We start from the raw sequence: 14,219 nt of genomic DNA, 5'->3' as shown, positions 1-14,219 counted from the left end.
TGAAAACAGCACAATAATATAACTGCAAACTAAGAATGCACATTCTAAGGGAATAAAGAGCTGAGAATGAGGCTATGCATACACATTACTGACTAGCATGACAATATTTCATACATAGCAAACATAAAAATAAAAAGGAATAACAGCATTATCCATTTCTAGTGACTTGCAAATATAGCTGCAGTAATCTGACCAGATTCTAGTCTCATAACTCCAGGATTTTAATGTGATTGTGCTCAAATCTCTAAAAATGTACAATGCCTGGTGTAAACAGAACTGGTGGTTGGTTGGATTGGAGAGATGTTGTTAATTAAACTAACTGAAGTCTATAAAACAAAAATACATAAAAACAAAACATAAAATGATGTTATTTCCTATTTCATTTTAAAACATTTCATGGTTATTTGCCTGCAAAACCTATTGAATACACAGAAACAGTGATGCATTAATGAACTCTAAGGCTGCCTAAAACATGTTAATAAAAAAAATAAATCAGAAACTACTAGATCAATGAAACTTTTTTACTATATTAAATAAAGGCATCATTTGTGCAATGTACAGGGTTATGATTTATGTAGAACACAGTATTCACTGATACTTTGATTTTTTCTTTTTTTTTTTTGTTTTTGCAATTTCTCTAACTGAAAGGCCTACATTTCTAAGGGTAATAATTCTCTGTCTCATTTGTTAATTTCCATTTCCTTGCCACTACCACTGGAATATTGTCCAAGTAGTACCTAAGAGGGTGTTGTAAAACAGTTCCAACTCTGCTTTAAGAAAGACAAAGGGTTTTTAAGTAATCAATGCAAATTAGGATACCTGTGCAAACCGTTTGCTTCAATTTACTTTAATTGCTGCAGAACACTTCTAGGTTGTAACCTATTAGTTGTTCTCCAAAGTAGGCCCATTTGTAATATTATATTTCCTTTTTTAGCTTTAGCTGTTGTGAGGTCTCAAATATCATTCTGTGATAATACGTTCTTTGAATATTAACAAAATATTAGCAAAATAAACTAAGTAGTGTTTAACTGGGGAAAAAGTCTCTGGGAACAGAGAACCTTATCAGCATTTCTCCTGGTACAGCAAACAAAGTATTTTTTTACAGTGTAAAAATAAAAAGCAAATAATTATTTCAACTCACATATATTTCTTTACAGAGTTCCTTATTGTATAATCACAAAATAAAATATTTTCTTAGTACCACTTAACGATCTTATAATAGATTATAATCTATTATAAGATTGTTAAGTGGTACTACGAAAATAATCTTTTGTGATTATTCATTTGAGGCAAACACCCCTTCTTTCATCTTCTATGAAAGTACAAACAAGCTTCTAAAAGAAGATCATCACTTTGTAGTAGTCAAGCCAATTCCATGTGCCTGAACTGTGTGGATAGAAGTTGCTGTTTCACATACTCTCTATTCCTCTGTCCTTATGTTTGTTTCTTTAGAATGTTACAAGCAGCTGTATCATATGGCAGCTGATACTCATATACAGTAATCTTTGTTTGGTTGAATATTAATATCAACTCTCAGAGCTATGGTGGCCAAGATGCTGAAAGAATCTCTAGGCATACAATCTGTAATACTAAAATAAAGATTTGGAGAAGCTTTCAGACAAATACATGATAGTTTAAAATAATTCACATCATCATTCTGAAACACAAATACATGATAGTTGCATTTAGATTAAAACACACAAAATTATACCTGAGTGGTTCAAACAAATATAGAGATTATTTAAGCTATTGACCAGTTAAACATTTTTCTAGATTGCTGTCAAATGATTAAACCAAATAACCAACTCTTGAAGAAATGTAATATTGTTAACTTTTCTAAAGTTGAAATAAACCAATGACGTACAAAGTCCCCTAGTTATTCAGAACAATTACTCTTTCAGGTAATGTGAAAGCATCCATTCTCTGATGAATCTTATGTCAGCAAAGAAGATAGAAGGATGCTGCAAATGCAGGTTCTAAGTGCAGAACCTGTGCATAGGAGTGTAATATATGTAGAAAGTAAACTGAAATGTTTAGTTAAGCATGCAGGTATTTAATAAATCTGTGTAAAAATAATAAATTAACTGCATCTACTAAAAGTTATTGATAAATCATTAACAACCAATATAGAAAGCTTAGTAACCCCAAATACAGTAAATGGTTTTAACTCTGACAAGAATATTATGAGCTATTAACTGTAAAGACAAATGCAATTTTATCAGGTACTATGACAATTGTTTACTTCGTAATAAATATTTAATGATGTGTACAATCACTATTCTTGTTGCAGCATTATCACCGTAACACACCCAACACCACAGAATAATCAGAGTTATGAGAAATGCTCTACAGAACCCACCTTCCTTAGTCAGATGCTTTGGTTATATTCTCTGCTTAAACCTAACTGGAATACAATTTTCACCTACTGATCAAATATGCACAAGATCACTGTAAATCCACACCCACAATAGCAAAATCAGAAAAAATCAGGTAAAATATAACCACTTAATAGAAACAATATTGAGATAACTTTCACTATAGGCTTCCCATGTTGTATTTTGCTAAAATAAAGAACTATCTTGTCTACTACAGCACACCTAGAAATTTGAGAAAATAAAAGAATCATATATTTAATTATAATATATTGTGCTATCCCATTCTATGTATGACAAATTATGTTTTAATATATAATCTTCCCCATTCTTGTTCTTTCTCATATACTGTATATACAACTATAAATACACAGAGAAACACATACAAAATATAAAAACTAGGAGCATATTAACACAACCTTTGAACAGGGTGGCATTGCTTTTTTCATAAGTCACCACCAACTCTGCACATTCTATGTTGTAATGAGAGAATAACTTTATAATTTTTTTTTATCTTCTCACTCTTCTAAAATAATTATTAGCAGATCTACTCAGTATACCTTGATATGTTAGTCAGTGCATAGACAATTTGCCTCACCAGAGCTTGAATATAGAACACTGTACAGTAGCTGCCAGCTGTCTTAGATCAACACTCAGGATACATCTACATGTTTTCAGTTATATAACACAGACATTAATCTATGTTTTTGCCTTTTGTTCACACTATCTTGGCATTTTTTTAACCCCTGAAATTGAAAATGTTTACTTTCCAGGGCCACATACTTCTGAAAATGACAACTTGGTATTGCAATGTGGATTTGTAAAAATGTAGACACTAATCACACTCTGATTTGTTTGTGCTTCTTTTGTGGCCCTTCCTTGACTGGATCCTACTCATTACAAGGTATGATTCAATGACCTGTCACGTTTTTTGAAGGAAATCATTTTTCAACTTAGCAGACACAAAGTGGTTGCTTTCCATGATGCTTGTTGTATTGCTTACTTGTATGCAACTAAATTGTATTTTGTACAGTTTGAAGCATGCATACATCTGCTAAAAGGAAAAATAATTTACTGGTCTCTATAGTTTTGTGATAAATACTGTGGCCAGCGGCATTGCCATCCCTTCAAAGATTTTTCTGCCAAAGCACACAAGCCAGGGTAGGCGAGTGTCTTTCAGTTATTTTAGTATGGGTAGAGATACTTTGGTAAATATTGCGAAAAAGATATTGTGGACGAAGATTATTTTTAATTAAAAAGCAGCAGTGTGGACAAACTCTCAAATGTGAGAGAAGCTGCTTTGCACATTTGGAAAATTGTCTCAAATGATTAAAGGTTTTAAAAGTGGATTTTTATTTATTATTCAATAGACTTAAATAAATCAGTATGAGTATACTGATATCAGTTCAAAGCCAAAAAAAGGAGGAGGGGAAGAATTTGTTTCACTTAAGCCCTAAGGTTGAAGACCCAGCTAAAAAGATATTATAACCATTTTAATTTAGTCTTATAATAAAATGATCTTATTCTGCCTTTCAAAACACTATTTCTGATTTAATATTTGCAAAGTACACAATTTAGTAAGTGATTTTAATTAGAGATCATTTAATAAACTACCACTTTTATGATCTGTGCTGCAATTCCATATAGGAGCAGTCTCAGCATAAAAGAGTAGCATAGATTGACATTTAAAAAGAACATTGGCCTGTGTTGTGCATTTTCACGTGTGAAAATTTCCTCCCGGAATTGCATGAGATACAAGACACATTATAAAAATAATGTGCAGTACTTTTTCAATTTAATATTCATAGTTTAATACCATTGATCAATTTAGTACACAAGTTTGATTTGAGATCCTTTTTGCTAGCAAGATCTGTGGTGTAAATCTATATAGAAGTTAACTATATAAAAACCTTTTCTAGACTGACATTTATATTGACTACAGACAGTTTTGTCTTTGTCAATGGGTTTAAATTTTCTTCTAAGTATTAGACAAGATATAATGCATAACTTTTTTGTCCTTACCTTTACAGTGTCAACAACAACTGTTTACAAAATACTTGCAAAATATAACTTAAGGTGAAACTTGTGGTTTTCACTTAACGATACCTTTTCAAAGCAAAAAAGCAATTATGAAATGTTGAAATTTGTGTGAATTATTCTTTTAACAAAGTCAAATCCCTACAACCACTTAAACTTTCCCTTTCTGCAGCTATAGCCTCAAATTACATACCAAGCTCATTCCAAGTATATATGGGCAAAACTATTTTTACTGCAACTAACTAGAACATTAGGCTCAAATGCCATTTGGTAAATTTCTGGCTTTTTGTTGAGGCCACTTCAATAAGAGCCGAACTGAACAATATACCACCATTTTCAGTAACTGTCATAACTACAGTGTTCCCATCCCTATTACTCCTGATATAATGGTTCAACCTTTGTTCTCCAAAGTAACATTTTTTACATTTGTCCATAACTGCACACAGGGGGTATTTTTTTTCAAAAATTATGTAATCACTGCTCAGTTTTTGAAAATGAACCATTTTTCTTGTCTGTGCCTCTGTAAGTTCTTACCATTTCCCAAAATCGAGGACACCCTTAGCCTGTTACCTGTTTTTGATGCTAAAAAGATAAAAAACTATGGGATCCTCTTCTGCATTTGTGCATCTGGGACTTCTGCTTATTTTACTATCCAGACTAGATCCAGTTTGTTCTCGTCTCTCAAAGACTGGACACCTTTGTATGAAATTGCCTGTTTCTTGGCCAATAGGTTGCATGAAGTAATCGTCATTTTGAAAAACAAACTGACATGTTTCTTGAGAAAGCCGATTTATTTTGGCTATTTTTAAAGCCAGGATCGATCATCAAGAATGTCAGAACATTACAATCAAATTAAAGCCAACTTTCATGCTATATGGAACATCCATCCATCCATCCATTTTCTAACCCGCTGAATCCGAATAGGGTCACGGGGGTCTGCTGGAGCCAGAATAACAGATTTCAGCTGTGGTAACACAACTTAATGAGTTTAACCAGGTAGTATTTAAACACAATTAAGGATGATTTAGAGAGATGACCATTAGGACACTGGAGTAACTGCTGTCAGAAATGTACTCGTTTGCGAATAAATAATTATAAACCAGTAAGAGAAATTGCCAACATTACTAATGTATTGATTATATTTTAAAATCACTTTAATGGTACCTTAATAAAAAGTATCAATTTGTACCAAATACATGAAAATTTCTAGGGGTATTCCAAACTTCTGAACATTAATGGATATACATTTACATAAAAAGTAAAAACAAGGTCTTAGGGCATACAATAGCAGATACAAAAGATAAAATGAAAAATAACTCATGGATGGGATTATTGGTTCCACATACAGATGGCATCTATTTGGGGTAAATATTGGGAGAGGCCTCTCGATTCAAAATTACAATTTTTAGGCTGCTGATTTGATGTGTATTGTAATTTTTAAAGTATTATGATTGTCTACAGTATGTATTGCAATTCAATATTGGGATTTAGAGTACTGCTGAATTATTTTTTTATTAAAAAGAGAATTTCTTTCCAACTTGACATATTCAAGTCATTGTGAGTAATACAACTTATATATAACAAATTAAAGTACTTTTACTGAGACAACATGTTTATAACTGTATCCATAACAGTAGAAATGTATGGAATTGTAAGAAATTTCTTACTGACAGTGCCATAATATGTGCACTGTTTTACTAGGTAGGCACACGGTAATCTGCCTGTGCCATGGAAGTTCCAATAATGTATGCTTTGACTGCAAAGACTGAAGGCCTTGGGAGCTTCTGTAGAAAAGAGCAATGTGTTTTAATCTTTCTAGGAGCTGCACAAGCTGGCAGTTTGAGTGTGAGCTCTAAGCCACCAAGTTTAATTTGTGCTCACAGCATTTAATGTGATGAAAGCCAACCACCTGTGCTTCAACAAGCATATTCACCACATTGTTTGTGACTAACACTGGCTCTCTTTCTTCAATTCCCCATTCCTCATTTAACTTACGAAGTAGCTCAGCCATGTTAGTTAGTCCTGGTATGACTTTCATGCACAGCTAAGGTTTGTAGGAGGATAAGTAGCATTCTTTAGCTGAATGATGTGATGTTAAAGTGAAATAACACTGTGTGGATCTCAAAGTCCATAAATCACATGTCATGACAACACTTTCCACTTTACAGATTAACGGTTTTACTTATGATTGAGCCTTGCTGTATATTTCGGGAACTGTTGTAACTGAGAAAAAGCGTTGCTATGGAATAACCTACCTCGGCAAGAGAATATGACATTGCACTGACAAAATTTGCACATGGAAACTGAAGATTTATCTAGTGCAATTATGGGCAGATATACTGATGTGAACTGCTTTCATGTAAATTAATTACAACCACCTTTACATAAACAAAGACATTTCAACTGGTAATAAAACAATAAAAGACATTCTGAAAATGAAAAGCAAAATGGCATTTACCGTATCTGACTTGAAGTAACAAACTGAATTTTCATCTAAAAGGAAGTATCTTCGTTTCCAGTTTTTCATCTATGAATAAGAAAATGGATAATCACCTTGCTGTAACAAAAATTACTATAAAAATTTAAAAGATTTAAGGACAGAATAATTGCACTAATAAATGTAGTATTTCAAGTTATTTTGTCTGTCGCTTGCTACTTGTTACAAACTGTAGATAATTCTTAAACCAAATATATTTTATACAGTTGTAATAAACTAAAGGAGCACCAATATACATTGGATTCAGAAAAAATCCAGACCCCTTCACATTCTACACTTTACACAGTGTTGTATATTTAATTTAATATGGGATGCCCCTGACCACAATTTGGAGTGCAGGAATATAGTATTCATGTTAAAGAAATAGCATAAAGAGTTAATACATGTCATAAACATGTTCAGGCATATCAGGAAACCAGATAAAGTTCAAGTGAGCAACTGAGACAAAACTATAATACACAAAATGTACTGTAAGATGACCAAGAGATCAGATGACATGTGTTCAACAAGATTGGATAGTTGTTATATACACAGAAACTTCAAGGGTGGTGGGCTAAATCCAAAGGATATAATAATAAGCATATAGAAAAATAGACTTTTACTTTATATACGTGTAGATCAGTTAGGTGCAAATCAACCAGAATACGTGTATGCATTGATTGACACTGTATGTAAATATATATATATATAAAATTCTTTTCAGTGTTTGAATTTGAAATTACGTATGACCATGTGAAACGGAAATCATGTATGACCACAGAACATATTATAATACAAGATCTAATCACTTCATTTGTGGATGCCATTTTTATGTCGTCTTTACGAAATGTTATTATTTGTGTGACAGTTATTTTACTGATGTTAACAAGAAGTTAACACAAACACGGCAATCTATCCCATAGAAGTGCGCCCTGCGTTGCCCTCTCCCAGCCCTCCTCTCTGGACTCCAGTTTTGACAGAGAGGTTTCATTTATTCGTCTGCATGACTGTCGCGGAAACTGCCACATTGTAACTTTTATTTAATTGGCAGTACTTGATAGTAGAAGAGATGAGGAAAACAGCTTTGTGTCTTTCTACTTTTTAACTGCGCTGAGCTGTAAACAATGTGAAGACTACACCGCCTTCAGCAGCAACAGGTCGTGAGAACAAAGTGGACGCTCGGAGGCGCGGAATGGTCAGGCTGCTCCGCCGGGTCGAGAGTTTGGCAGTTTCGGGCGGCGTTCTCTCTTCTCACACTGTTTGTGACACTTCGAGTGCCCCGTCTGCTCCTGGGAGAGTGCAAATCTTTGCGAATGAGTGTGATCGGCGCCATCGAAGCAAAAGTCTCTTTGGAAATTGTGCTACTTACTGTCTCTTAAGGTGAGTTCAGGTCACTAAAACCCCGCAACATTCAAGGTTGCTTTTGTGTTAAGCACAGAACGGCAGCATCCACATTTCTCAGAATAATTTTTCTCTTAAATCACAGGCACGTAGTGCAAGGTTGTCAGGCAGAAATTTGCAGGGTTGCATAGAAAATTTAATTCCTATACCACAGCGGTCATGTAGCGCCTCTCACAAGGGATCTGCTACCGAGAGATGATCCAAATACATTTAAGCTGCTGTTAGTGCTGCTTACCTGTTGTGTTATAGCACCTTTAAAAATGTACTTTACCCAAAAACACTCCAGTACTGCTCAGTGTATCTTTACTTCTTACATGTTAATGTTTTACTGTTTAATAATTTATATACTAAATTTTATTTTTTTCCCTTGCACTCAGTGAGCGAAGCCACTGGGTAATCAGCTAGTAATTTATAAAATGAACATGTATCCTTTGACTCCCTGACCATTCACATCATGTAACAGACTGCTGTAGAAGAATGCTCCCTGTTCAACCATTAGCTGAAGAGTAATAAATGATGCAGATGGAAATGATTTTACTCCTGCCTGATTACTAATTTTTTCTGTTAGAGGATACACTTCTTTATTTAGTTAAGATGTTCTTTTCTATCACACACAGCAAGGGTTGTCAAGGCTTACATAAATAAAGGATGTCAGTTTTTGATTTTTAATAAATTTGAAAAAGTTTAAGACATGTTTTCACTTTCATTAAGATATTGAGTTTACATTAATGGGCAAAATGGCAAACTAAACCATTTAAAATGAAACTGACAAAACAGTGCACAGAAAGTGAAAGGCTCTTAATACTTTTAACTCCACTGTATAGTAAATATATAATGTATTACTTGTTAATTTTTGTTAATTTTCATGATACACATTTTCCCTGTTTCCAAATGTTTTTCTAAAGGCACTTATATTGGCTTCTGTATCTAAAATATATACATATCAGGTGGACTGGTAACTCCAAACTATCTCAGTGTGACTGAGAATGGGTATTTACATGACTAAATTCTACAATGAACATGCATCTCATTTTGGAAAAACTCAATGCCTGTGACTACTTCTGCTATAATGGCAAAAGTTAACTCGGCAAATAAGATGGATGACCGTTTTTACACTTATAAACTTTAGCTGTTATGTAAGCCTTTCTTGGTTACACATGACACTAAAGACATGCAATATGGTTTCATATGGAATTAGATTGTCTCATTGTACTTACCACAGCACCCTGCTTCACACAGTACCCAGCTTTAATTGTGGCTTGATCTTGTGCAGGCTTGCTTATGAAAGACGGTATCTGACTCTGAGATCGCTTCAAACCACTGCCCCTGTCTGCACCATCCAAGCATTCTCCCTCCTGCTGTAATAATAAAACACATATATTTCTCACATTTTTAACATAAAACATTTTTAGCATCTTCATTTTATTTGTAAATATATTAATTTGGCATTTATTGCTCATGCCTATTTCAATTTCCTGTTAATAACACTAAGATTGTTCTCTAAAAACAGGTTTAATAGATTTGTCAGAATATTCAGCTAACTCTCAACTATATGACAGGTTATGAAAGTAAACTAAATAAGAAAAAAATAAATAGCTTAGTCAGTAAAATCTAAAACCTCTTTATTAATTTAACCTTAAGAATTCCTTTCTAATTCATTTTCAATATTGTTAAAAGCAACTTTAAAATTAATTCTACTGTAACAGTGGTTGTTTTAAAGGAAGGGGAGATGGATTCGACTTTAAAAATATATAGCTTTTGGAGCACAACTGATATTAGCTCAGGTGTGGACATGTGTAAGAGGAGCTCCTACTTTAAACACATTTTTTTCAGGTCAGCTTAATTAGTTTAATTTAATGCAATACCCATACTCTTATATTGATTTGTTTTAAAAATGTATAATTAAAGATAAAAAGGGACAGCCAGTAGAAACCACTGACTTTGATAATGAATCTGGCTGTGATAAGTATGGTGTGTCCTGGTTGGAAGATAACTGCAGACAAGGGGAGCTGATGTTAGTGATGAATAGGATCCAAGTTTCTACCGACTCCTACATAACTGAAAATGATGGAAGTCAACTGGTGGACACTGAAAAGACTTTGAAACAATATGTCTGACATGGTTTTAGGTTTCAAGGTAAAAACCTTACAAAACACTTGCGGCAGAAATACTGGCACCTAAATATAAAGTTTAAGACTTAGATGCAAGGAGTTGAAGGAACAATTTACACATTATTGGTCTGCCGTAGAATGCGGAGTGTCGTGAACTGATTGCATTTGTTTTATTCTCAGCTTTTGGTCAACCTTTTTGGCAAAGACAAACCAAGTTCTCCTCTTGTCCCAAATAGGATGTGCCACTCATCATTATCGCTGATTAGAGGTAATGACAGACCTCACCTGCTTATCCTGCTTAGCGTGTGCACTATTTTCAGGCAACACAAAAACTACTGCAATGCTTTTATATCTCTCTTTCATAAAAGGAAATCCTGAGACAAGACTTTTTCAATAAGATAATATCAAGTCCCATGAGACAAGACTTTCTCCATGAGTTTTTTTCAAGTCACGCCCTCCTCTCAGCCATATTCAACCACGCACGTGGCCCTCTCACTTCTCATTCATGTGAATGCTTTTGACAGAAACAGTTCCTGCTCTCATATATCTTATAAATTTTTATGTTTTCCTTACTTTAAGTTCCCAATAAAAGACGACTTATGTCCAAATCTTATTCAAGAATTTCATCCCGAAGGGTTATCAACAGAAGAAATGAGTACACAGGCAATCCTTACACCAAGAAACTATGAAGTCAAATAAATTAATGTGAAAAATGTCAATCGGTTACACAGCAAATTGGTTAAATTCGTATCAATAGACTATGCTAAAACAGTTGGTGGTGATCATGTGGAAGATGAAAACGTCAACTTACAATATCCTGAAGCGGTCTTCCACCGCTCAAATTACTGTTGAAAGAGAGGATGTATCCAAGAAAGGTAATGTAGTAACATCTCCTACGGATATTATACACCAAAGGAGATCTCGATATGCCATTCATATTAAAATGTTACGTTTCCCATTAAAAAAGCTTTTGTAAAGACAATTAACAAATCACAGACACAAACAATAGAAAAAGTCGGTTTATTTATTAGAGAAAAAGAAACAAACTTCAATCACGGGCAATGATACGTTGCATTGTCACAATGTAAGTCCAAACACAGAATCAAACTTCACTGCGATATTGACGAAAATTTTATTAAAAAAAAAAAGTACTTGCGTGTGAATTTCAAACAGTATGAAATTGTTTAACGGAATGAATAACTCTAATGCAACATAAAACAATTTATTTCCAAATTATTATGTTTTACTATTTTAATATGGTTAACTACTTCCTGTAATATAAAATAGCTAGTTCTATTATGTATATGTAACAATTCCCATGAAAATAACAATCTGTTTAAATTGTACATCTGAAACCCCATATGCGGCTGAACCGCAAAGTGGCTAGTGCATAGCACCGGCCCAGGGGTTGGCAAGCGAAGCAGGCAGGGGGCAAAGCCCCCAAGTATATACATAAAAATATAAAGTTGAACTTGTCATTTTTTTTGCCTCAAATACTAAAATCTGTTTAAAGCAATGTTTTATAACACTTTAAATCTGGTCAATTTTTGTTTTTCAACAGATTTAAGTGGTAGAAATGACATCTTCATAAGTAACATCTACAGTCATGTACTGTTCACTTTACATAATCTAAGTTGCTATTGTTGTACAATGTAATAATTTTGTTGCATCATTTTCTTTCTTTCCCCTTCAACTGTCATTACATTTAAATTGCCATTTCATCCCCTATGAAAACTGCAGTACATATTTTAAGTCACTGCTGTTTCATGACACATTAAATAAGGTGATTTTCTTTATTTTGATTAAGATTTCTTAAACTTAGTATATTCATTGTCTATTATTTATTTATTTTACTAGCAAAATACCCACGCTTCGCAGCAGCGAAGTACTGCCTTAAATTTTTTATTAAGAAAAAAAGTAAACCTTTTTAAACTGAGGGAAAATATACAAATAATTATTTGTTAAGGATCTCTTTGTATGCCACGGTGTCAGTTCAGCCCTCCGGTTGTAATATGACCAAGCTGTGCTATGAGCTTACTCTTGACCATGCAAGGTACAGTTGGCCATGTGAAAAGCAATCTTGCCTCAAATCTCACAGCTTGGATTGCTGCTGTCAAAATCGGTTTGAGCTTCAAGGTTTGTTTCAATTACGTTAGTATGTGCAGGACTTGTTTTGAAGTGACATTCGCCATCTGTCAAGCGTTGTAAGCATACAACCGGTTTCATCGATAACTTTGCATCCAGCTTTCAAAAGTTTAAAAATTCATAAACATCAAAGTGTCCACTACTCAAATCTTCACCTGTGAATCTAAGATGTTTAAGAGGCATTGGTGGTTTTCCAAAGGTGTAAAATATTTGGCCATTTCGGTACACTTGAAAGCGACAACCGAACAATTCAGCGGCAGCCATCAACTCACATGAAGAACCATAGGCGAAGGGCTTAAGCAATTCACTCTTATACTGCTCCTGTGTAGTATAATTATCTCCTGTACCGTCATCAGTCCACACCTTGAACCTGTCCCACTCATTCAATACATAAGACACAATGTTCCTTCGGATATCAAGAGTGAGCCTGATATGGCAGTGCAATACGTAACACAGAGAATGGAAAAGGCAGGTGCCATCTCCGGGCATGGAAACCATTCGGTAAGTGACAGTTCTTTGATCGATGGTGATCATCTCGATAGACATGTTAATGGGGGTACGATTGGAATGATAAAGGAAATGGGTACCTGAACAATGTAAACTAAGTCAAAAATACCTATACAATAACTATAATCGTAATAAACGAACAATAAAACAGCGGAGAAGCCATGGATTAAATAAAAAAGGCTGCAGTTATCAGCAGGGAGATGTGAATACCATGGCGAAGCAAGGAAGGGAATGAAGAGACCGTAACGACGGACGGCCTTACATAGGCAGGCAGCCAACAACGTGGGAGGTGTGGGGATGGGGGACCCAACGGTGCCTCACATGGTGACTGAGCTGCAGGCTATGGGCGTATATATGTACGTAAGTAGGATTCAGTTAGTGTTGGAAACCTGTGTACCAAATTTCTTGAAGATGGGCCCATAGGTAATAAAGACTGTTGGGAAGTTTAATATGGCGGCCGACAGTGGCGTCATACCACCGAAATAAGTACGTACATCGGTTTTGGTTAGCGCTGGGAAGCCACCAACCAAATTTCGTGAAGACGGGGCCATAAATAAGAAAGTTTAACATGACGGACGTTGTCAACCGTTACCCGTAGAATTTCGAAATGAAACCTGCTTAACTTTTAGTAAGTAACCTGTAAGGAATGAGTCTGCCAAATTTCAGCCTTCTATCTACACGGGAAGTTGGAGAATTAGTGATGAGTGAGTGAGTGAGTCAGTGAGGGCTTTGCCTATTATTAGTATAAACTAGCAAAATACCCGCGCTTCACAGCGGAGAAGTAGTGTGTTAAAGAAGTTATGAAAAAGAAAAGGAAATATTTTAAAAATAACGTAACATGATTGTCAATGTAATTGTTTTGTCACTGTTATAAGTGCTGCTGTCATCAAGAATTTGATTATCATTATTTGTTTCAATCAGGTTCATATTTCAAAGATGTGTTGTATTCAAATTACATTCATTGTTTTTCAACGGATGTAAAGATAACTGGTTTCATTCATCGAAGCGTTCACTACACAAATCGGTACTCGTGAATCTAAGATGTTCAACATACATTCCCGGTATTTAGTTGTGGATTTACCTGCGAATACTTAGCGGCAGCGTGTCTATGAACATAAAAAAGTTTCGCTCGCACTTTTGCTGAGTTTGTGCCAAACACTATTCTATCCC

General features: G+C 34.5%; 1 protein-coding gene across 9 annotated transcripts in view; it reads right to left on the bottom strand.

Annotated features, from left to right (window-relative positions):
* plekha1b (pleckstrin homology domain containing, family A (phosphoinositide binding specific) member 1b) overlaps window positions 1-14,219 on the bottom strand; it is a 234,445-nt gene that overhangs the window by 46,297 nt on the left and 173,929 nt on the right. For all 9 annotated transcript variants that reach the window (XM_039769286.1, XM_039769295.1, XM_039769304.1 and 6 more), the window contains exons 7-8: window positions 9,504-9,644; window positions 6,868-6,936 (exon numbers count right to left, since the gene is read on the bottom strand). In XM_039769286.1, the coding sequence (XP_039625220.1) occupies window positions 6,868-6,936; window positions 9,504-9,644 (210 nt within the window). The remainder of the gene's footprint in view (window positions 1-6,867; window positions 6,937-9,503; window positions 9,645-14,219) is intronic.

Source organism: Polypterus senegalus, chromosome 1 (assembly GCF_016835505.1).
Source record: "Polypterus senegalus isolate Bchr_013 chromosome 1, ASM1683550v1, whole genome shotgun sequence".
Classification (NCBI taxonomy): domain Eukaryota; kingdom Metazoa; phylum Chordata; class Cladistia; order Polypteriformes; family Polypteridae; genus Polypterus; species Polypterus senegalus.
The sequence above is the reverse complement of the archived record's forward strand: the minus strand, read 5'-3'. Positions and strand labels throughout refer to the sequence as shown.